We start from the raw sequence: 24978 nt of genomic DNA, 5'->3' as shown, positions 1-24978 counted from the left end.
AAATTTGTTAATAGCTTTATTGAGCCTATAATTCACATACCATACAATTCACCCATTTAAAATGTACAATGCAATGGTTTTCATATATTCACAGATAATGCAACCATCACCAATTTTAGAACATTTTCATCACCTCAAAAGGAAATCCCACACCCTTTAGCTATCTCTGTTCTATTCCCTGTTTCCCCCAGCCCTAAGCAGATTCATCTGCTTCCTGTCTGTAGAGATTTCCCCATTCTGGACTTTCAAATTAATGGAATCACATAATATGTGGTCCTTGTAACTGAGTTCTTTCACTCAGTATAATATTTTCAAGGTTCATCCATATTGTAGCATTATCAGTAAGTACTTCATTCTTTTTTATGGGCAAATAATATTCCATTATATGGATATACCACATTTTGTCTACACACTGAATAATATTACTTATATAAAAGTACAAAAAGAGGCAAAACTAAGAAGTTAGAAGTTAGGATAGAGGATACCCTTGGAAGGAGCAGATAGTGAGTGGGAGGGGATACCTGGGGGATCTTCTGGCTTCTACTGCTAGATCTGTGAGCTGGATATACAGGTGATTTGTACTGTTCTTTAGAAAATGTCAAAGTACATGCACAATATGATTAGATTTTTATGTATGTATATGTATATATATATGTATATATATATACATATATACACACACACAATTCTCAGCTTCTTCACTTGTAAAATAGAGGTAGTAAAAGTAGCTACTTCATAAAAATTTTGTAAGGATTAATTGACATCAAATGTAAGGGTGCATGGTAAGCATGCAAGTGTTTGTGTTATTATATGTTCATGCATATACAACACACATATAAATTTATTTTTAAAATAATACATCATGTGTCAAAAATTCAAACAAGCACCATTTGTAAATGACAGAAGTAACCAAGGAATTGGATTCCAGCAGAGTAAGATGAGTTTTCACTTTTATCTTCACAGGTTTCCTTTTCAATTGAATTTACCATAATAAATACCATGTAATTGATATATTTACAAATAAGAGAATGTTAAATTACTTCTGAGATGCTGTAACTGATATATTGATATATTTACAAATAAGACTGATATATTTACAAATTGTAATTGTAATGTTATAATTGATATAATTGTGTAATTGATACATTTGTGTAATGGATATATTTACAAATAAGAAAATGTTAAATTACTTCTGAGATGCTGTAATTGATATACTGATATATTTACAAATAAGATTGATACATTTACAAATTGTAATTGTAATGTTATAATTGATATAATACAATTGTGTAATTGATACATTTGTGTAATGGATATATTTACAAATAAGAAAATGTTAAATTACTTCTGAGATGCTCTACCAAATTCAATAAGACAAAAAGTACTCACTCCTGAGGCACTGAATTTTAAATACAATATAATTAACTATGTAAAACCATGTGCCTATGGATAAGAACCACAAGATGGCAAACAAATAGGAAAATAGTTGTTTTTAGACAGGAGGAGAGATTGTGGTCATACCCCATAATTTTTATATATGGCTGTTGGATTGTCTTTTCAAAAGTCTCTTTTGGGGACCACAATATGTACTATCACAGATTTTCACAATTTCTCAGAGCACTGTCAGATGGAACTTAGCTACGTTCCACTGCTTTCCATCTTTTAACACCTACTTCAAGTTTCAACTCAACCAGAGGCTCTCCAAACTCCCAAACCTGCCTGTTTTCTCCCTTCTGACTATAGGAGCTTCTTACACCACTGAGTGGCAGGCCAGGCCCACTGAGCTGCCCTCATGTCCTCTCTCAGGCCCAACAGCTCCTCTGAGATCAGAGAGTTCCACCACTAGACTTTCCAGGAGTAGTATATGGACCAATCACACGGCTGTCCTTTGCAGAGATGGGGATCAACACAAGGCTTCAGAGAGATAAGTAACTTTGAGAACTACCGATCCCCTTATTGGGCAGTATATCTAACCTACCACATGATACTGTCTATATTATTATATAGTTTTATCAAACTTTTTATGAGCTTCCATGGGGTGTGGAAGCTTCTGAGGTGCACAGACTGTGTCTTATTCAGTATTTATCAATACTCCCTGTTATTGCCTACCTACCACAGTGTCTTGCACACAACAGACCATCAAGATCTGGCTGCTGATTTATCTGTTATATACACAAAACTGCTTTGTGATATAGACAGAATTCCTATATTTGTTTCTGTTTTATTTAAGTGAGAAACTGAGGCACAGAACAACCAATTGAGGTTATGGACTCAGTACCACACAGTGAGGAGAGCACAGACTGACTAATGTAGGCCAATTACCCTCTACCACACCTCGTGCGGCTTCCTACTATTTGACAAAGTTGGGGCAAGCAGCTTGTGAAGACACTTCCCTAGGGTCAAGGAGAGTTTAGTCCAATAATAACTGTTTTTTTTTTTTTTTGAGATGGAGTCTTGCACTGTTGCCCAGGCTGGAGTGCAATGGCGTGAACTTTGCTCACTGCAAACTCTGCCTCCTAGGTTCACGCCATTCTCCTGCCTCAGCCTCCTGAGTAGCTGGGACTACAGGAGCCCACCACCTCGCCCAGCTAACTTTTTTGTATTTTTAGTAGAGTCAGGGTTTCACCGTGTTAGCCAGGATGGTCTCGATCTCCTGACCTCATGATCCGCCCACCTCAGCCTCCCAAAGTTCTGGGATTACAGGTGTGAGCCACCGTGCCCAGCCAATAACTGGTTTTAATAAGGTCCAAAACTAACCACCAGGTCATCTGTAGTGAGGAACAACAGTAGAGTATGGTGGTTAGAACAGAGCCTCCTCTAACCCTTTAGTCCCTTTACGTTAATTCAAAAAATCCAGGCAGATGTAGGCCTGCAACAGAAAACTCAACCTGGCAAACAGAGTTTATGCTGCATTTCAGCCACCACTATCCCTTTTGGCCAGACGCCTTTGCACAGTGAACTCTATGCACAACTGTACATGGTATTTTTAGGTTAAAGAGAACACAAACTCCAGAGTTAAGCTGTCTAAGGTGGGAGCCTACCTCCAAAACCTCTTTACTACATGATATAGGACCTACGTTCAGTTTCTTCTTTTTCCATTTAGAAAACGGGGATTATTATAGTGTGTATTTCACATGACAATTATAAGGAGGGTTAAATAGGAAACTCCTAGTGCCTTGTGATATTATTTGTAATAAGTAGGCCAAACTTCAAATGGAGTATTATACAACTCCAAAAGCTAGAAAGTCCCATTCACAATTATATGAAACCTCAATGAACAAGAAAGGTATGTAAGTGTTGCAAATGTGAAATTGCTTAATTGGACTTGACATAAACCCAAAGAACAAAATCATGAAACCCATTAAGAAGTATTCATGAGTCACTCATTCATGCTTTGATTTTTGGATTGGAAGTGAAAAGAAAGATAGTAAAAGTGGTTCCTGCTTTTTGAAGAATTATTTACCTGTTTCTCTGAACACAGAGGAAACGATTTATAATGTAATTACCACATCCTTAGCATCTCTCTTCACTTGAAAATAAAGTACTAGAATGGCAAAAACCTAGACCTCTCAGCAAATGGACCTATTTCCAATAGGAAATGGGACATGTATCTCCACCCACTAAAAAATTATGAAAAGCATTTCAAGAACACCTCAGGCTCCAGTACCATGCCTGGTATAAGAAATATTTGCTAAACAAATGGATTCCATTGGGTGCCTTAAGAAATCAGAAGCAGTTGCCTACGGCCCACCACCCTGAACACAACTGATTTCATCTGATCTCAGAAGAAATCAGAGGCAGTAGACATCTTCCTGCTTATTAGTACCTGTGATTCCTTTAGTCCCAAGTTGATGGCAAGTTTCTTTCGGTCTGTTTTGCTGATATATTTCTGTTTCTGAAACATTTTCTCCAGAGCCTTTCTCTGGTCCTCAGAAAAGACAGCTCTTCTTAAAATGCCCCTCCGAGCTTTGGAATTAGAGTCCTGTGTCAGGAGAGGCAGCACGCTCTCTTCTCCTAGAGTCGAGGGAAAAAGATACAAAAGCCCAGTTAGCTTTAGAAAGAAGTCAGTTTTTCCTAGGACAATACGGTATCCTCCTACTTTGTACTATGGCCAAATGACCTCATTTCAACTCTGCTCACTTAAAGCAGTACTTCCTAACTTCTTTTTGGCTATGGACTCTGATATGTCCCCACCCAAATCTCATCTTGAATTGTAATCCCCATGTGCTGAGGGAGGGACCTCGTGGGAGGTAACTGAATCATGGGGGTTGTTCCCCCATGCTGTTCTCATGAAAGTGAATGAGGTCTCATGAGATCTGATGGTTTTGTGAGGGGCTTTTCCCCACTTTGCTCTGCACTTCTCTCATTCTTCTCCTTCCTGCTGCCATGTGAAGAAGGACATGCTTGCTTCCCCTTCTGCCATGATTGTCAGTTTCCTAAGGCCTCCCAGCCATGCTGAACTGTGAGTCAATTAAACCTCTTTCTTTTATAAACTACCCAGTCTCGGGTATGTCTTAATTAGCAGCATGAGAACAGACTAATACAGACTCCTCTGAGAATCTGATAAATACACTTTGCTCCCCATTGTAGGGGAAATATACATTTGCTTGTCCTCCCAATTTGCATGCCACATCAGACAGCCCAAGGTCCCAGGTTACAAAGCCCCGATACAGATTAAGTAGTAGGTGGTTTAAATACTTCATTTTTCTCTAATTCTTCATTTGTTTATTTATTCATTTTTTTCAACAAAATTTTGAACATTTACCATATGCCAGACACTCTGCTCAATATTACACATTGAGAAATAAGACAGATATGTTTAATTGCTCTCATTACCTGTAAGATATGGTGGAAGGGCATTTATTAAACTAGCATCACAAATGTGTTGTATTCCTAAGGAGGGAGATTTGGGAACACAAAACAAGGGGTCTGACATAAACCTGGGATAGGGAAAGCTTGCAAAAGTCAGAGATGTTTAATCTGAGAAGAGAAGAGAGAACTGAAGGGCTCTCAGTTACTCCCCTACAATTCCATTGATCATCAGCTCCTTGAGGTCAGAGACATTTGCTACTCTTTCTGCCTTTTTGTGCCTAGCACAATACTGGTTCCCATGCTCTGAGAGTTTACAGGCTTTCATAGTTCATTCACTCATTCTGCTTCCCAGGTGTGGCAGGCAGAGTAATGGCTCTCAGAGATGTCCATGTCCTAATCCCCAGAACCTGTGAATATGTTATGTTACATGGCAAGGGGAATTAAGGTTGCAAATAGATTAAAGTTGCTAATCAACTGACCTTGAGATGAAGAGTGTATCCTGTATTATCCAGGTGGGCCCAATGTAATCATAAGATTCCTTATAATTGGAAGAGGGAGGAAAATTAGGAGGTCCTAGTCAGAGAGAGATTTCAAGATGCTACTTTCTTGCTTTGAGGTTGGAGGAAGAGGCCAGAAGCCAAGGAATGCAGGCAGCCTCAAGAAGCTGGAAAAGACAAGGAAACAGATTCTCCCCAGAGCCTACACAAGGAACACACCCCTGCTTGATTTTAGCCCTATGAGACCTATTTCAGGGTCTGACCTCTATAACTATAAAATAATAAGTACCTGTTGCTTTAAGACACTCAGTTCATGGTAATTTGTTACAGCAACAATAGAAAACTAATACACTGGGTATCAGGCTCACTAAGCCAATTGCTGAAGAAACCAGACAAACAGCACATGGTTCCCACCCTAAAGGAGCTCACCTTCTTATGGGAGGGGTGACCCATGAACATTCACTCTGTAACATAGCACCAGGAAGGCAGCTACTATGTAACATAGCACCAGGAAGGCAGCTACTATGCATTCTGGTGCTTAATAATTATTTACTGAATAAACAAGTAAATGAATGTCATAAGTACTAGAATAGAAAGACCTGCAAAGTGCACTGGCATCACAAAGGAGGAAATGATGAGTTCGGAGAAAACAGTCAGGTTGAGTCAAGTCTAAAAGAACAATACCATTTAAGAGAGAAAGAACCAAAGCCAATTCAAACAGTTACTAGTATGTCTGAAAGCCCAAGGAATAAAGACTATCCAAGGAAAAGTAAGCAGTCATCAAGGCTGGGGAAAGGCATAAAGCAGAGGCTGCAAGAGGGCAACCATATCCAGCCTGCAAATGGGCTTTTTTTGGTCTTATCATGTTGGTTAAGAATTCTGATTTAGTTGTCCACATTTAAAAAGCGGGAAGTTTCACATAAAGTCCAGATTTCTGACACCTCTTCAAAGGTAACCACACTGGGCTCAGAGTGCCTCTTTTTTAGATGGAACATGTGGCCCCAGTCTGCCACAGCCTTGCTTAGCTTGCTTTTTACCTGCCAGGCCTTTGAAGATATTTGGACCTCTAAAGTGGAATGGAGTCAGATAATAGAGAACTGCAAGGGTTTGGGTAAGTAACGAAGATCAACAGAAGCAGGGCAGGACATAATAATAAACATACACTGAACACCACTGTTAATGCTTACTTTGTGTTAAGCCACTGACATGCATTATTTCATTTAATTCTCACATTGAATCTATGGCATGAACGCTACTATTACTCTCTCCATTTTACAGAAATAAAATGAAACTTAGGAAGGTTAAGTAACTTTGTTCAAGGTCACAAAGCTAGGGTTTCAAACCCAGGAGACAGATACCACAACAAATGTACTAACCCTACACAATACTGGCATAATCTGATTTGTATTTTAGAAGGAAAATGTCAACAAATCTTGGCTTCTACAATGTGATAGCTTCCTTTTCTATTTGTCTAAAAGATTACAAAAATCTCCTGGCTAAGCCCTGGATTACATCTCATTACAATTCATTCTCACTCTGCAAAATGAACGAATAACTTCTCCCTCTTTCCTTCCAGCTCTGTAACTCTGCATCTCCTTTGAATTGCCATAAACCTGAGATGTCATCAAGCCCAATTCTCTATGAAGGTCTACTTTCATTGATGCCCTTCCATTCATCTTCACATAGGATGTTGGTTATTTCCCCTTTTACATCACTAATTATTTTTGCCTGTCTCATGCCAAGATCATATCTTGAAGTCAGACTTTGACAACTAGATTCACTATTCTTTATCAGAGATTTAAGCAGTTTTATGAAATATTGGTCAATAATAAAAATATTCTGAATATCTCAATATGTGCATCTTTTTTCTAAGTGTGTTTCTTCTCTGAACATTCCTTGGTTTGGATATCAGCCCTTACATGCATGACTTAAGGCAAGTTATTTGGTCTCTTCCAGCTGATTTTATAAGGCTGCTCCCAAAATTCAACGAGATAAGATAACAAAATTTCAGTGCTTAGCTCACATTAAGGATCCCACAAATCTACTTCACTTCCCATTGTTGGATTTTATTTGATCTTTACAAGAATCATATGCCACAGATATCCCTCACTATAGATGAAGACGTGTTCAGAGCAGTCAAGGTCCAAAGACACGCAAAGGACTTAGAGCAAAGCTGGCACCAAGACCTTCTGAATTCAAATTAGTGGCTCTTTCCTCTGCATTCTGGCATGCTTAATTTGTAAATGTATCCAATATACAATTATTACAGCAATAAGTATTAAAAATTAGGAGAAAAAATAAATATCCACTGGTAAAGAAATGCATATGTAAATTCACTTGGTAAAATTTTAATAAATCATTAAAGATGAGGACGATGAAGGTTAGGCAGCAGCAAAGAAAGTACTTACACTATGATTTTTTAAAGTATGATATTTAAGATATATATTATGTTCACAACTAAGCAAAAATGCAGAGAAAAAAATTGAAAAGACAAAAACAAACACAAAATTGTGTTATTGCATTGTAGCATTCTGGACAAATAATTTGTCTCCACTGTCCATGTTTTAAGTTTGGTTCTATTTTCTAATGAAAACAGGCAAGCGTTGTAGCAGCCTTTTTGGGAATAACCAGTCAGTTGCTGAGTTGTTGTTGAGTGATAATCAAAGATGAATCCAATCCATCCTTAAGGTGTTCACAGTCGATAAGAAAAAGTCCAAGAATAATACAGACAGCCACAATACAGTGGGATGAGACTACAGCACAGAAGGCATTAGTGCACCAGATAAGAAGCCACTGAGTTAGGATGGTCAGCAAAGTAGGTCCAAGAGAGAGCAGCACCTAGAAGAACAGCAATTCCTCTTGCTGGCAATCGAGGGAAAGGCAGGTAGAGTCGAGGGATTAGCATTTGCAGAGGCATGAAGCCAGGCGAAGACAAGTGTGAAACATGGCAGATCTAAGAATCTCACACAACCTAGTGTTTCTGGATTGCAGGGTATGACTGGAAAGAACACAGGAGAAAAGCTGGAAACACAGATTAGGGCCAAGGGTGTCTGAAACAAGTTTAGGTTATAACTTGTGAAGGGAAGCCTTGCAAGAAGGACACAAGCAACCTAGCATTTTAGAAAGGCAAATGTCCTCTGAGTTAATAAAACCTTTTATGTCTATATACAGAGTCTAAAACAAATTTATGGTAATCGAAAAAATATGTACCCATCTTTTTCTAAGTAGAATTTGTATAAGTAAGTCTCAAGATTCTATTCATTTTGGCTCTTCTTCACCAAGATCTACATGTTAAAATAAAATAGCGGGGAAATAAAACTCATTTAAATGCCCCTAAAACTTTTCATAGCAACCCATAGGTTTTCCTAATAAGTTGTTTTTAAGTAAAGAAAAAGAAGATTCCCATCAAGAAAGTCTACAAATAAGTTATTCTCACCACTGTGATATACATTAACATTTGGGGCATCGTGAACCCAAACTAGCCCTTGATCTTGAAAGGTGAGACCTGGAGTAAGGGTCAAAGGGTTAACTACTGGGCCTGGTCCTCAAGTTTCAGTGCCCTATAACAAACAATAACTCAACCAATAGACAGGCAAAAAAATACACCAAAAAGTAAAGAATATTATATTCTTTCCTTCTTTACTAGTTGCCTGGTTTCTCTTAGCACTGGTCTCAATACACAAATCAAGCTTGCTTTCATAAAGTGATGCAATGCAGTTCCTACAGGAAGCATATGACAATGCTGCTATTACTAAACCACCATTGATGCTCCTTCCCATGGCTCACCCATGAGTTTTTTATGGGCAATCTCTGGATCCAACCACAAACACGTTGATGAACCCATACCATTTTCATACCTTCTAAACATACATATAAGCACCTAAATTTTATGTCTCCAAAACACATGTCCAACTATTCATAAATTTATGACAAATGTCTGACTTTTATGGAGACTTCCAGGTAAACAAAAATAAATAATATAAAAAGAAACAGATATGGAGAATAAGGCATGTAGCAGAAATGAGGCTTTAAAAGCTGGAGCCACCAATTCAAGGTGCTACAGGCTCTATCAATTCGAGGATATTATTATTATGCAGCTTCCACATATATTGGGGCTTACATGTGCTGACATATGTGCCAACTACATGCATTATGTCATGTAATCTTTACAACAATCCCTGGAAGAAGAAATTACCACCCCCGTTGTTTACAGGAACAAACTAGGCTCTAGAAAGTTAAGTTGTGCAATTAAAGTCACACATCAAAGCAGAGGGAGGCAAATCAATGCCTTTGTCAAATTACATCAAAGATTGTCAAAGGTACGAGTGGGCAGGGAAAGAAGTGGGAAAGTGGCAACAGTTACATTAAAATAGCAGAATGACCCAGAATAGGCTGGGCGCAGTGGCTCATGCCTGTAATCCCAGCACTTTGGGAGGCGGAGGTGGGCAGATTGCCTGAGGTCAGGAGTTTGAGACCAGCCTGGCCAACACGGTGAAACCGTCTCTACTAAAAATACCAAAATTAGCCAGGTGTGGCGGTGCGTGCCCGTAATCCCAGCTACTCAGGAGGCTAAGGCAGGAATAAGTGCTTGAACCTGGGAGGCACAGGTTGTAGCAAGCCAAGATCATGCCACTGCACTCCAGGCTAGACGGCAGAGCAAGACTCCATCTTAAAAAAAATAAAAATAAAAATAAATAAATAAATAAATAAAAATAAAGAATGACCTGGGATATAAAACTTTTCAAAGTCATGATTCCCTGGATTCCCTGGATCCTGACATGCTCCCTAATTGCTGTCTTCCCCAGCAGCCCTGTATGAAGGGCCCAGTGAAGGGCGCTACAAATGGAGGTATGCTGTGTGTTCATGATATTGTTAAGGAGGGGAGGTTGGGGGAGACAGAAAAACACAGCATGGACAACCTAGTGATCATCATCGCCTTTCCCTATTGCCTCAACTTCCGGAAATCATGACTTAACTCTGAAGACAGGGCAATGGTGTTTGTAGCAGCCAGCAAGCACTACCAAACAAAGACCGACCTTATCCAGTCACTTTCTAAACATCAGACCAAGAGCAAATAGCTGCAGCTCTGGCCTGTCTATCTACACCACTGCAATTCAAAAGCATCTGATACTGTGAACAGCTTGCCAGTAATGTGTGTGATGTTTAGACTCACCAATAACACATGTTAATCTCTGGATCACTGATCCCATTCGGGGACACTTCCTTTGTCCCATATCCTTTCACCTATTGCTTCGAGAAGCTCTATAAAGCCTTCTGGATCATGCATGTCCAGTGCTACTCTTTGCCCCAGCATAGCTTCCAGCACCTGCCATGGCACTGGCCTTCTCTCTGTTTCCTGTTCTGTTCCAGCCTTTGCTCGCAACCTGGGCTACCCTGAGGTAGGCCAAGGAGTGCTATATAAAGGTGACTTCTAACAAGCCATGTTGTTTAAGGTTTGCTTTCTAAGTTTACAGTTTTTCCATATTAAAAACTAATTCATAACTCAGTATCCCCCGACTTTGTAAGGAAAATGATAGCGTAAGTCTATGAAGCACCACTGAATCTAAACCTCTCAAGGCTTTTAGTAAAAAATATCATTATTTCAGGATAACTCAAGCCAGGGGCTACCAATAACACTTTCAGAAACAGAATTCTTTCATCCTTTTATATAGATTCAATAGCTTCTCAAAACTGAAAGGGATAAGAGGTCATTTGTTTAATCCAGGCCTCTCCAACAGGCTAGCTACAACACCATCAACCTCTATTAACTATTTCCTCAAAAGTAGCTCATTTCAAACCTTGAGTCTGTGTCTCTCCCTCCTGGAGTCAATTTTCCTCAAATGGGGGATGGTTCTTGTCTGTGGGCTCACCTTTTCCTGCTGCAATATTCCTCACAGTTGCGACTTCCTACCTCCTATCTTTCAGGGGCTTCTCTTTCATGAAGAGCTTCCTTACCCTTCTTATTTTCAAGTGTGTGTGTGTGTGTGTGTGTGTGTGTGTGTGTGTGTGTGTGTGAGTGAGTGAGAGTGAGAGAGAGAGAGATGTAATTTTTGCAGATCTGAAGTTTGGAGAGAAAAGACACAACATTTGCCAAACCTGTGTGATTTAAATTAAAAGTCTATCCTTCTGTTTCTATATAATCTTGTATGTGGGGGTGCCACATGATAATACTTATCAAACAGCTTGATTTCTTAGAAATCATTCCCTTATAACAAGCCAAAAATTAACTTTCCCTAAGCTCCACTCATTGGTGCCAATTCTACACTTTATATCTATTTGCATACAGTAGACCTCAGTTAAAGAAAACTCTCATGTTCTCCCTAGCGTTTCTCTTCTCCAGGACAAAAATACTCTAATTTTTTCCCCAAAATTCCTGACTAGTCATACAGAGTCTTTGCTATTTTAAGTTGCTGTATACCTCTTAACCTGGTTTTTATATGAGAGTTTGTTCAATGTACCTTTTAAAGTGGGCCTCCAGAACTGAACAGGTGCAGGCAGTCTGACCATTTCAGAGTCCAGTAGTAGTCTGATGTCTCTTGTTCTGGATGGTCTATTTCCAAAAGCACAATCCAACAACCGTGTATCATTTTGTAGACACATACTGAGCTGACAGTATGCTTTCCTGCTTTGTTCTATTCAGTCATTCTCCCCCTCCCCTATTCTTCACTTGTTTTTGGAAACCAAAAATCAGGACTTCATAAGCAGCCCTGTTAGATTTCATGTTATGCTCAGACTAAGGCTATAGACAAGACCAGAGAAAACCACCCCATATTGTTAAGCAGTTACCCTCCCCCACCCATCACCCACCCTTTACTGCTTAAGAACATCTGGGGAGAAAAGGAACTCCATTCCAGGAATATTACTCCAATACTTTCGCTGCCTCTCTAGAACTGCTGAATAGAGCCATCAACTTGGAAAATCTATTGTCTTTGAGTCTCTGACTCCTTTAAACATTGTTCTTGGTTGACTGAATGCCATTTATCTATGGAACACCCCTCCCTGTACTTTTGAGAAGTCAACACCTATTCAACTTATTGCACAAACTTGATTATGTTTTAGACAATATAATTAGCCTCCTTTTTATATTAGAAAAAAAATTCTGCATCCCTCTGAAGATCTTACAATGCTAAGATTAATCCTTATTTAAAAATTGTACGCAGCATTTTGTAGATTTCCACAGATCTGGTTAGTGTCCTCAGTCCACTGGCCACTCCAGCTGAGAGTAGTAAAAGAGAACACAGAAAGGACAGGTGGCAAGAATACTAATCAGAACATTCCCCATCTTTGACCATGAAGCTCATAGAATCAACATACATTCACAATTAGAAAAATAATGTCCCTTCCTTTCTGCCTTCAACACAATCTTAAAAATTCAAACTTGGAGAGTGTATTACTTTTTTTAAGTTTTAACAACAAGAAGAAGATAGCATAATTATCTTAAAATGTAGAATATAAGTTCATCTCCCAAAAGGCACAGCAGTTTGTCTCAGAAGAATACTTGGCTCAAATCTTTATAACGCTGCTCCAAATTTAACCTTTGTCTTTTAAGGCATAAAATTCAAAGGTCAAATTCAAGTTGGATACTCAAAGATGAAACAAAATAATTATCTGATTAATTCAATCAGCTAGTTTACATCATTAAGATTCCTACACTTTAAGTAATTTTTAAAAAGTCATTATTTACATAATTTCCACAACTTTCCATTTCATGTTATTTGAGAAATATGTTATTTTGAAAAGAACCTTGTGGTTGTAATATCAAAGATTTTCCATACACTGCTTTGGGTGAGGGAAGAACTGTTACCACTGCCTTTTAATTTTTCCCCACTGTAAGCATTGTGCTTAAATAGCCTATTAAACTATTTACTATATGTGAGAAGGCCATTGAATGAATGATTGTTACCACATTGCAATGGGAAGTCAGTCGTAAATCTAAGAAGTTAACAAGAAAAACTAAATCAATATTAAATAAATGAATCAGGTTAAGAGTCAAAATTATACTTCACTCACGTAGTTAAAAATGTGCTGGTCTGATCCTACTCTTTGGAAAGAGTGAAGCAATATTGTGAAACAATGGTGAGGGCCATTGATTTAATCAGTTATTAAACTTTTTAATATAAACCTAATTTTGGCTGTCTGAGCTGAAACTTAATGCAATTTTATTTGGACAGTACATTTTCCTTTGCTTGTACAATGTTAAATAATACAAAGACCTGGGCATAAAAATCATTCTTATTATTAGAAAAAGGAGAAAAAAAGAAAATCTAGTAAATGCCTTAAATTAAAGAAGATTATTGTACAGATGTAAACCTTATTAACTGTACCTTGGTATCCTGGTTATTTATGTAAAATTCTTTATTGACAGCTTAATTCTACCATGTTATTATTTGCTGTTAATACAAATGAACATTATAAATAAGAAAATATGAAATTCATTTTAGAGTTATAACTAATAATATGAGAAACTATCATTTATTAAAATCACCTGTGGGATCTCTAAACTGTTTTAAAATGCCAACTTTAGAAATGAAGCCAAACCAAGTGCATCATTTTCTATCCTTGATTAGAGCTGTACTAATTTTCAGCTTTTATATTTATTTTTAAGAAAAAGATAAACACAGGACTTCATAAACCTCCAGGGATAAACACTATAATTTACAAGAGTTATGCAAAAGGAACAAAGTAGAAAGGACTGGGAAGCAGATGGAGAAAAATAAGACCTGCTTAAAGTAATTTTTCAAGCAGCAGAGAAGATAAAGTCATCTAGAAAACATCTTTAGCATTACTTTTACATGCTCTATTTACTGAACTGACCCAACCTTTCTTTTCTATCTAGTAAACTGGCCCAAACTTTGATAGCTTGAGACTCTTCAAACGTCCCTATAAAATAAGTATACACACACACCCACACGCACATGAATGTCTGTCCACCTATTACATGGAATTTTTTGTCCATTTCCACTTACCTGAACTGCCAGAGATTTTCTGAAGTAAAAACCCAGTATCATATCATGATGAAATAACTGAAGCTAAGTGTGGGACCTCTTTTGATCTCCACTCCCGAAATCTAACACTGAAGATTTAATTCCACAGCGATGCCATCATGATATGGTATCAGATATTTGGGTTTTAGGTCTCTACTCCAGAAGTCTTTTCCTGATACTCTAATATATGGTGATAAATGTCTCCTTAATTTGCACAAGAGTTTTCAATTGCCCTCACAGGAGACCACCTTGAAGGAGCGAGTAAAAGGTTTAGTCATGGTTTCTATTTTTCTGTTTGAATTCAATACATTCTAGTTAAATGGACAATTAATAGGTCACTTCCAAAATAGTAGTGTATCAGTCCCGGTTAATAAAGAATCCCCACAGTTGATAATGGGCCCTATGTATTCAGCAAGTCCCTGTATACACTCAGCTCATCCACTAAATCCCTTTTCAGGTAGACAGGGTTATATGGGAAGATGAGCTAGAATGAGTCTATAAAAGTCAGTTTCATTCACTGCTTTATTTTTCAGTCAAGTGCTTTAAATGGTGTCTAGAAATTCACTTGGAATGTGAGACAGGAGAAAAGACTGACACACAGAGCCTTGCTTTATGACCATACAAAAGGGCAACTGACCCTTGCCCAAGCCTTTTCCATGTGAAACGGTTCTTAAAGTTCATCTGCAGAGTGAAAAATCGTGGTGAGGTCGCGTGTGGATGAGTCGAGTGAAAGTGACGATTGGTCACGGGTCTGTCACCCATTGTGGCCAGGTCCCAGCCATGTAAAGTGCTCTGTGGGAAAGTATCAGCTCCCTAAAGAGATGCTTAGAGCCTGCAGCTCATTAAACGGCCAGCATTTGCTGCCTCACTTGTCAGGAATTATTCTGTCGAGCAACTGCTTTCCTGAACCATTCCCAAAACACATGCACAGAGGCAGCAGCGATCTGAATTCAACCGTGATGGGGTTCGGCACAAGAGCCTGACTCAACTCTTAATTTCACTTTTCACCTGACAGAGCTGTTAAGCTGAGTAAGTGTTTTCTCTTGGGCAGCTGAAAGAAATGCACCCCTCCACTGGACCTCTTTACCATAAACTCAAATTCCCTGCCTAGATGTTCTCATCTAATCCAGAAATCTCAAGACCAAGGGGAGTTTTACTTTTATGCCTGCGTTTTTCCTTTGAGTGTGAGAGTGTGTGTGTGCACACTGCGAGATTTTGAAAGTCTGTCATTCTCACTCCACCCCCAGACTCTACTAAAATGTTGCTTTTACAATGTTGGGAGAAGAGTTCTCTTGAAAATATTTCCAACAGTTCTGGTTGGTTACCTTCAAGATGCCAAAAAGGAGAGATTTATCTCCTCTCACGATCTTGACAATTTTAAATTATTCTCCATAGACACTTAGTGACTTTCTGTGTTACATTTTAAGCGGAATGGAAATTTTACACAGCACAATTTTTCGCCTTCCTTCCTTTCCTTTTTCCTCTTCTTTAAAGGAGTGTTGCTACACATTTCAGAAAAGCCAAGCTGGTCCCTCCGAGATCTTTTATATCAAATGGAAAACAAGTTGCTTTTGGTGATGTGTCGGCCCTGGGTTTCAATGCCATTAGAACTGCTCACAATTGCTCAGTGTGCTGAGGTTTGATAAATCTCTGGAAACCTCTTGAATAGGATCGCTGTGACTTTTAGTGAGGAATTAGCTCCTTGCCATTGCATTACCAATTAGTTTTCCAGAGCACATTAAATCCTGCAGCTTTGGTTTACGGAATAACTGAGGCATTGCTGATGAAGGATAAAAACTTACTTGGAAAAGCAGCGGAGGATGCAGGGCGCCGACAGGAGCCACCGCAGCACGCCGAGTAGAATGGCGGGGCGCTCAGAAGGAAAGGTTTGGAAGGTGCTGCAGAGAAAGCATTGATCTCATTGATTAGCCATTTCTTTAAGACAATATTCAAAACTCCAGTTTCCTAAAAGTCATTGAGTAAATACTTTGCTTAGTTTTAATTTGTATTGAAATTAAAGTTATTATAAAGTAGCCTTTGTCTGTCAAAGAGCATGCCAAATAATCTCATCAAGATTTGAGAGGGGTAGTGAAAAGACGCAAAGAGACTATGAAACACCAAGCTTCTTAGATCATTTTCTGTGCGGTCATCATTATAAATAGCAAACATCAAATATTCCTTTATTTAAAATACCCTAGAACAACACTGTCCAAGAAAACTATCTGTGATGATTGGAAATGTCTATGTCTGTATTGTTCAAAATGGTATCTGCTACCCACATACAGCTACTGTACACTTAAAATGTAGCTAGTATAATGAATAACTGCATATTTACTCTAAATTCACTTATATTTAAATAGACTCATATGACTAGGGGTTATATTAAATAGCACAGCTCTAGATATCCTACTTACCAAGAAATGATTTAAATGTTATGTGCTTACATTTAATTTTTAAAGTTTATATCTCTTTGCTTATTTTCAGATGGTTCTTTGAAACATATAGTTAGTTGGATTCCAAAGTTGGTAAGAGTAAATTTACTGAGCAATTCCATAACAAAAAGTGGTGTTTCTGATCACATTTACATGACTTAAAGTATTTGAGAATAATCCCATTTTATCTCAAGAGTAATCTAGTCACCCTGAAGATATATGTGTTTCTAGTATAGTGAGTTGCCATGTAATTCTGCTCCGCATAGTTTTATTAAAATAATCTATTCATAAAGTTTTCAGGAGAAATGCATCAACTATTTATTATTACTCCTGTGCAAAAGTATGAAAGAGAGACCCATTTTGGTGGCCAAAAACTTCTATAAACTTTTTTTGAAGTCTCATTAGTATAAGTTGTTCTATTATTTTGACTATAAAACCATCATAGAAATGATGAATCATCCCCTTTGAATTTAACATTTTAAGTTAAACTCTGTTCCTCAGTAGATGAGAACAGCTATAAAGGATAAAACATGAATAATAACTCTCCATTATTGAGCACTTACTGTATGCTGTGCTTTGGTTAAGTGCCTTAGACACACCATGTCCTTTCATAGAATAGGTTTAATACAATATAACTGTAGGTGGAGATTGCCTAAAGTGGGCACTTGCCCATACCATGACACATTCAACAGAGTGCCTAGCACATTCTAAACAGTCAAAAAATTTTTTAGTAAATGAACAAATGGTCTTCCAAACTAACAAACAGAAAACTTCCCTGGTCTTAGGGAAAGAATGAGGATCAAGAATTAATCCTTCCCCTGCTTCCTGACCCATCCTAAAACATGGTGTCTCTCATAACTGATGACCTTGAAATCTAAAACATGACTTGAAAATAAATATTTTTATTATTATTCTTTCATATTCAAGGGACAACTTCTTTCCTTTTCTTAATCACATTCGTGAATATTGTTTCCATATGACTACATACCTTTTTGAAGAACACAGTAATTTCAGACTTGTATTTTAACGAACTGATGAGCTGTTTATATTTATTTTCACAATTTCTTTGAAGGGTGTATCAAAATAAGTATAGTTTCCAATAAGAATTTTTATAGCATTTCAGGGTCCTGGGTGCTTTAAAATTGCAAATTAATCATAAATGCAGTTTTCTTCCTAGCACACAATGGGAAGTTGTTAACATTAATGCTTTTAGGTTTTTTTTAAATACTTGGGTTTTTAAAGAATCAAGTGTTTGTTTTAATGCTGTTTTGAAAATATGGCCGCTAAGCAAAGGCATAAAAAGGAAACCAATTCTGATGTTCAAAAAGTTTTATAAACTTTTTTGAAGTTTCATTGTTATCATAAGTTGTTCTTATATTGACTATAAAACTGTCATGGAAATTATAAATCATTTCATTTGAATTTTACATCTTAAATTATGTTACAAGAGTATGGCATTATTTATGCAGATTTACATTTTCATTATTGCTATGGATATATGAAGTACTTCAGAAAGAAGAAATATAAAAGTTGCCTAATTATGTTTATTTTCAAGCATTTCTGTTAGCTAACTTATTTCCCCTCCAAGATAAACATTCTATAAATAATAAAATGATGGCTCTTGTGCTGTTTTGTTTTGGACTTTTGTTGTTATTGTTGTTGTCTTTTGAGGTAAAAGAAAAAAAAAGACTCAGCAATGTTACATTTGCTGACATAAAATTAAACATTTACCATGTTAACTGGAAACAGAAAACAAAATAAAAGGTTTTGGTTTTGTTTTTTGCTTAATTAGGGCATAGAAAATGTGATCATACTACTGATATCATTAATATGAGGATGCAATATGTATGCAATATGTGTGTGTATATATTGCATACATATTGCATCCTTATATATACATATATATATTACAAATTTTTCTATTCTAACCAAAATGTTTCTCATCCCAACCCTAGGGCCCTAAAAGTGGGAAAATAAAATATTTTAAAAATGGATGGTTTACTTAAAATAAATGATCAATTAAATTCTTAGTGATAAATGTGGTTTACAGATATCTGATCTTAATGCTGAATTTAACCAGAAAAACCATTTTAATTGAATAGTCTATTATATCTCTCTACATTACCCTATCTTAATATAAAAAAGCTGTAATCAAAATGACAGTATCAAAATCTGTAATTGCAAAAAAAGTAATCATAATCTACAGTAACAATTCTAGTTTTGACTAAAGAACTGGACTTCTTCACATTTTGTGATGTGACCAGGCTTGAAGTTCTATCGTGTACAATTTTTCACCATTTTAAATCACCTTTTTGACATGCATATTTACACACGAGTTTAAGTCAATTCCTGATTGCTATACATAAATACATCTTGTTTAAGCTGGTTTATGTGAAAATCACTGTAAAATTCCAATTAAGTGCTTTTTTTTTTTTTTTACATGTTCCTATTTTGACCTAAGTCAAATGCTAATCCAGTGAGCACGTGACTGCAGGAGCACTGAATGGCCTTAAGAAACCACCATTTAAAACAATGCACTGCATTGAAGGTATATATATATATATATATATATATATATATATGTATCACACTTTTAACTTTAGTGAACCATATACATTTTTTAAGTAATGACCAAAACAGGAAACTCTGCTTTGATGAAAACAAAGTGACAAGTTGATAGATGTGCTGTAAACCCTTAAGAACTACTTGGAAGGTGCTCCGAAAAAGGTAGAAAAGGTAATTTGATCCTAGATAAAATGCATTTCAAACCCATCAGTGCCATCTAGATGCAGTTGCTTAATCATTTATCATGTTAGAAATGATTAACTGTAGGCTCACTGAACAATATTTATAATGATAATATTTAAGGAGTGCTTACTATATATCAGGCACTGGACTAGCTACAAATTTAACACATGCTATCTCATTGATTCATTAACATTCGACACATCTGAAATGTGATTATGACTGCTCACAGCAAATTAAAAGAAAAAAGGATGAGAAAAACAATAAAGATTTAATATAATAATTAATTACTAGCCATGAGGGATAGATTTCATGCACCATGACTCTGCCAGTTATTCAATAAGAGCTAGACCCTGGACAACTGACACATCTCCCAAGATTTCCATGAGAGAGAAAAAAAAAATGGCCTTTCCTCTGGAAAAAAATATAAACAGTTTAGGTTCTACAGCATGACATCAGGTTGTATTAACACAACATCTCGAGACACTCCAAATTTCATATCCTACTATGATGGTTACTACTGAGTGTCAACTTGATTAGATTGAAGGATGCAAAGTACTGGTCCTGGGTGTGTCTGCGAGGGTGTTGCAAGGGAGATTAACATTTGAGTCACTGGGCTGGGAAAGGCAGACCCACCCTTAATCTGGGTGGGCACTATCTAATCAGCTGCCAGCGCAGATAGAATATAAAGCAGGCAGAAAAAAGTGAAAAGACGAGACTGGCCTAGCCTACCAGCCTACATCTTTCTCCTGTGCTTCCTTCCCTCAAACATTGGACTCCAAGTTCTTCAGTTATGGGACTCGAACTGGCTCTCCTTGCTCCTCAGCTTGCATACATCCTATTGTGAGACCTTGTGATCTTGTGTTAATAGTTAATAAACTCCCCTTTATATATATGCCTATATATCCTATTAGTTCTGTTCCTCTGGAGAACCCTGACTGATACACCTATCAATCAAGCTTCCAATTTCTGTGTGAAACTGTTATGAGTTACAAACAAAATGACTTAAAAATTTTGGAACTAAACTGGGGCTTGTCTGAATCCAAATGACTAAAATTATGTATTCAGAGAAAACTTCATGAACTTTCCGTATGACTTATTTGAAGATACAGATTCAAGATATCTTTTATCTTGCATGTTTATTTAAGATGGGAACTTATAGCCAACCTAATGGTGAACTAGCCTGATTTTTTTTAACTTAGCTGACTAGATGGTTCTGTGATACAAGTATCCCATAGCCAAGCAAGGTTACAAGTTTAGCTAGAAAACAATAATTTTTTAAATTTTTTTTGTTCTTTTTATTCTCCTTTAGTAATGGAGAAGAACATCAGGAATCTAAATGGTGTGAAGCCACATTCTTATTGGCAATACAAACAAATTATGGTACTAACTGACTTGAACTGACATTTCAAAGGAAGAATACTAAAGACCACTAATAAAACCTTCAAATAAATTTCAGGAACCACTGCATTTAAGAAGGATGAGGAGAAATGATAGAAGGTTCCAAAGTATCTTACTAAGGCAACCACCGGGGGGAAGAAAAAAAAAACAACCTCTAGGAAAGAATGACAGGGAAGTAAATAATTAAGAATATTATTATAACAAATAATAATATTAATAATAAATTAATTAAAACTAATCATTAATAATGAATTAAAATAATTAACTAAATAATAATTAATAAATAATAAATTAAAATTAATAAATTATAAATAAAATAATAATAAAGAATGACAGGGAAGTAAATAATTCCAAAAGGATGGTTTTAATGACCTCCTTCACATGCCAGGTACGTGGCCACTAAGAAGTCAAAAATCTAAACTTCTGACTTGCAAATAAGACACAATTGAACCGACAGTCTAGGGTGGAGGGCACCCAAAACAAGACTCCAAAGAGCAGCAAACATCTATCTTGAATAGTTAGAACAAAGAAATATCAATTAGCTAATGAAGTTTGATTTATTTTAATACTTAGTCCATCTGAAAGTAATTCGTTTATGTGATCTAATTGCAAACCTTGCCTTCAATCACCACGCATAGCAAGTTAGGTAAATTCATCCTTTGCTTTTCTGTTTATCAGAAAACAAGAGAAGCCCGCATTTTTTGCCTCAAAAGTGTTTTAAAGACAGAAAAACAAAGGGTCTTAATGTTTTGGTACAGCTCATGAGAAGATATATCAAGTGCAGTGTCTACTTGTTTGCTTCTATCCTTTCAATTTAGGGCAAATAGTATGTGCTGCCTATCTGTCAAGTGCTGAGCACTGCACTGTGTGCTGGGACTACAAAGATTGAAAAAGGAGTTTCCTTCCTGGAATAATTTATATTTTTTAATATTCTTTAACTTACAGATTTGAGTCTGCTGGTTAATGAAATGAAATGTAAATTTCTCAGTTACTCCAAGTTCAGTTTTGTTCAGTGAAAGCTGACACACTCCCCAAGGAGATGCAATCTAACAAAATTCATACTGTGAACATCCATAGCCAGCGGTTCTCAACCCTGAATACACATTAGAATTGTCTGGGCTGCTTCTCAAAGATACAGATGCCTAGCCCCCACATCAATTGTTTTAAATCAGGCTGGCTAGGACTGGACACCCGCATAACATTTTTTCACTTTGTAGGTGATTATAATATAGAGCAAGGATGAGACCGTGAAAAGAACATAAAACAACACCTGACACATTGTAGACATTCAATAAATGTTAGCCTCTCCTCCTGCCATTAGTATATAATCTGAGACCAAGACTAAAACAGCACATAAAAAAGCAGTATTGTGCAGACTTCTACTGAAATACAGAATAAAAAGAAAAGGATATTTTAAGAAAGCCTTGTTCAAAGAAGGCTTTAAGCAGGAGAAACATCTTAATCAGGGCCTTGATTTGGAAAGTACTTGGAAGGGCAAAAGAAGAGAATGAAACCATTGCAAGAAGAAAAGGTTGCAGGGACAAAGGAAAAGAGGCAAGGATGGTGTTAACACATGGGGCAGGTGAAGGAGACCAGCCTGGCTACTGGGACAAGGCTCCACGGGTGAACATTAAGCAATGTGGCTAGAAGAGTTAAATACAGTTGATGGAATGAAGGCCTTAAAGGCCAAACTAGGTAATTTCATTTAATCTGTAGTCAAATTGGATAATTTAGGTTTTCCTGAGTAGCTTGGTGACATGATGAAAACTACATTTGAGAAAAGTACACCTGGCAGTGGTGGACGGGATGCAGCGGAATAAAGAAGGGCCAAAGGGAAAGCTGCTATGCAGTAACAACATGCTGTAGCAACAGGTGCTGACAAGCATTTGTGTGAACACTTCCAGCAACATCTTATCTATCCTCACAACACCAACAAGTTGACAGGGTCTGGCTTCCCTCCAGCTGTGGGACGTTAGTTCACCATGACCATCACAGGTGCCCAGGGTCATCACCTCTGCTGCCTTACCCTTCAGGGAGTCTCCATTAGACCGCTCTGAAAAAATGATCTAAACTTGAGGAGATTCCTTGCTCTTTTTATTATAAAGTCTATGTCACAGAAGAGAATACTATAAGCCTTTGTGAAGGTTCCCTGAGCTCCCGGCTATACCACTCTGTGTGATTAATTCCTGCATTGGTCTACTCCAGCAGAAGACAAACCTAGCAGGAAGTGTATCTGATATTGGTTATCTTGATTTCATCCTGGGACAGATTTTAAATGATCACATATTATTTGGTACTCCTTCCATTGAAAGGTGGGGTCTGTTTCTTCTTCCTTTGAATTTGGAATGGCCTTGGTGACTTGCTTAACCAAGAGACATGGCAGATATGACATTCTGAAACTTCTGCAACTAAGTCTTATGAAGTTCCAGAATGTCACTTCCAAGACTAAGTCATAAGAAACTGCAAGGCTTCATATGACCTAGTATTGGAAGTATCAGAATGTCCAAAGTTCCAAAGCACATGGGTTTTTGGAATGTGTGCTCTTGGTGTTCTCCCTTTCAGAATCCAGCCACTCTGCTATAGAAAGGCCAAGAAACTTGGAAAGCCCAAGTGTGAATGCTGCAATAAACAGCTCCAGTTGAGCAACCAATCAACAGATGGCATCAGTGCCAGCCATGTGAGTAGCCATCTTGGACATCCAGCTCAGTCAAACCTTCCCATGAGTTTAGTCCCAGTAGACATCTAACATCACTCAAGATTCTAAGTGGGAACCACCCAACTGAGCCCAGTCAGCCCACAAAACTGTAAGAGAAAATAATAAATTATTCTTCAAGCCACTGAGTTTTGGGATGGTTTCTTATACACAACGCCCCTTTTACCGATAATTTGCTTATGGTGAAATGGTGGGAAGGAGTCCTGCACATCTTTTCCTGTATCTTACCAGTGGGCTTTTGAGGTATGTGCTTTAAAGTCAAATGCTGACTCTACCACTGTTCACATTCTGAAATGAGGAAAGAGAGGCTCTGTGAGGTTATACGAATTCCTTATGGTTACAGAAACAGTAATCTGAAGACCTTGAATCTAGACTTTTAAATACAGGAAAGCTCAGAGAGCTATAGGTAGTTTTAAATTTAACCAATTTGCCATTTACACGTTGGAGCAAGCGCTGGCATACTTATATTATAAAAAGCAAGATAGTAAATACTTTATGGTTTGTGAGCTACACAGTCTCCATTATGACTATTCAATAGAAAAGCAGCTATAGAAAATATGTAAACTGATAGGTGTTATTCTGTTCTAGCTTTAAACAATCAGATGGTCTTTTTTGTTTCAGACCCAATATAACCACAAAACTTGTTCAATACACCTAAACTCAATCCGGCCCTAGGTTATCTATTAAAAACTTGCCAGCAGTCACGGTTTTTATTCCTTTTTAAATGTACATAAATTTTCTCAAAGAATGACTTATTAACTCCTTCACATATTTTAATTTTAAAAATAATAGAGACTTAAAGTTTTAAAGAACAAGAAATTTTGAGCCTTTTCAAGAGGCTTTGTGGAAATCTATATATTGTATATTCTATTTCTGATGGTCGCTTAGAGTTAACAAAAAATTAAGGTTGTTATGGCATGGTCCCTGAACATGTGAAAGAAAAGTGAAAAATCTAGTCATCTGTGCATCATTTATAAACAAGAAGGCATTAAAATAGTCAGCAATTTTTACAAAAAGACCCAACCTTTTTTTTTTTGTTTGTTTTCCTTTCCTTTTCCTGAATGCTTTGGTTCTAAAAGTCTAAAAACTCCTATAGGCTTTTTGATCTTTGGTTTCAGAGAGAATTTTAGTACGTTAAGTTGACTGTTCACATACCTCACAAAAGTGTGCCCCTGAAATATTCTCAACTAATAGCTGGTTGACAAAATGAATAATCCTATTAAAAATGAAATCAGCTATGGTAACTTTATATAGAGTGATGGATCACTCAGCATTGCCAAGTTAAGTATTGACTGGAGGCTAAAAAGAATGAAAGAGAGAGATTTCATTAAAAGTGGAAACATTACTGAAAGTAAAATAAAACATTTTGAAATAAAATATACAAGGGCCTGGTA

At 37.1% G+C, this 24978-nt stretch overlaps 1 protein-coding gene across 1 annotated transcript in view; it reads right to left on the bottom strand.

The window, feature by feature from the left end:
- The window catches only part of DBX2 (developing brain homeobox 2), a 36828-nt gene that overhangs the window by 5745 nt on the left and 6105 nt on the right, over positions 1–24978 (bottom strand). Inside the window, exons 2-3 of the mRNA XM_522363.7 lie at positions 16096–16191; positions 3827–4014 (exon numbers count right to left, since the gene is read on the bottom strand). Coding sequence (XP_522363.4) covers positions 3827–4014; positions 16096–16191 — 284 coding nt within the window. The remainder of the gene's footprint in view (positions 1–3826; positions 4015–16095; positions 16192–24978) is intronic.

This window comes from Pan troglodytes, chromosome 10 (genome assembly GCF_028858775.2).
Source record: "Pan troglodytes isolate AG18354 chromosome 10, NHGRI_mPanTro3-v2.0_pri, whole genome shotgun sequence".
In the NCBI taxonomy this organism is placed as follows: Eukaryota; Metazoa; Chordata; class Mammalia; order Primates; family Hominidae; genus Pan; species Pan troglodytes.
The sequence above is the reverse complement of the archived record's forward strand: the minus strand, read 5'-3'. Positions and strand labels throughout refer to the sequence as shown.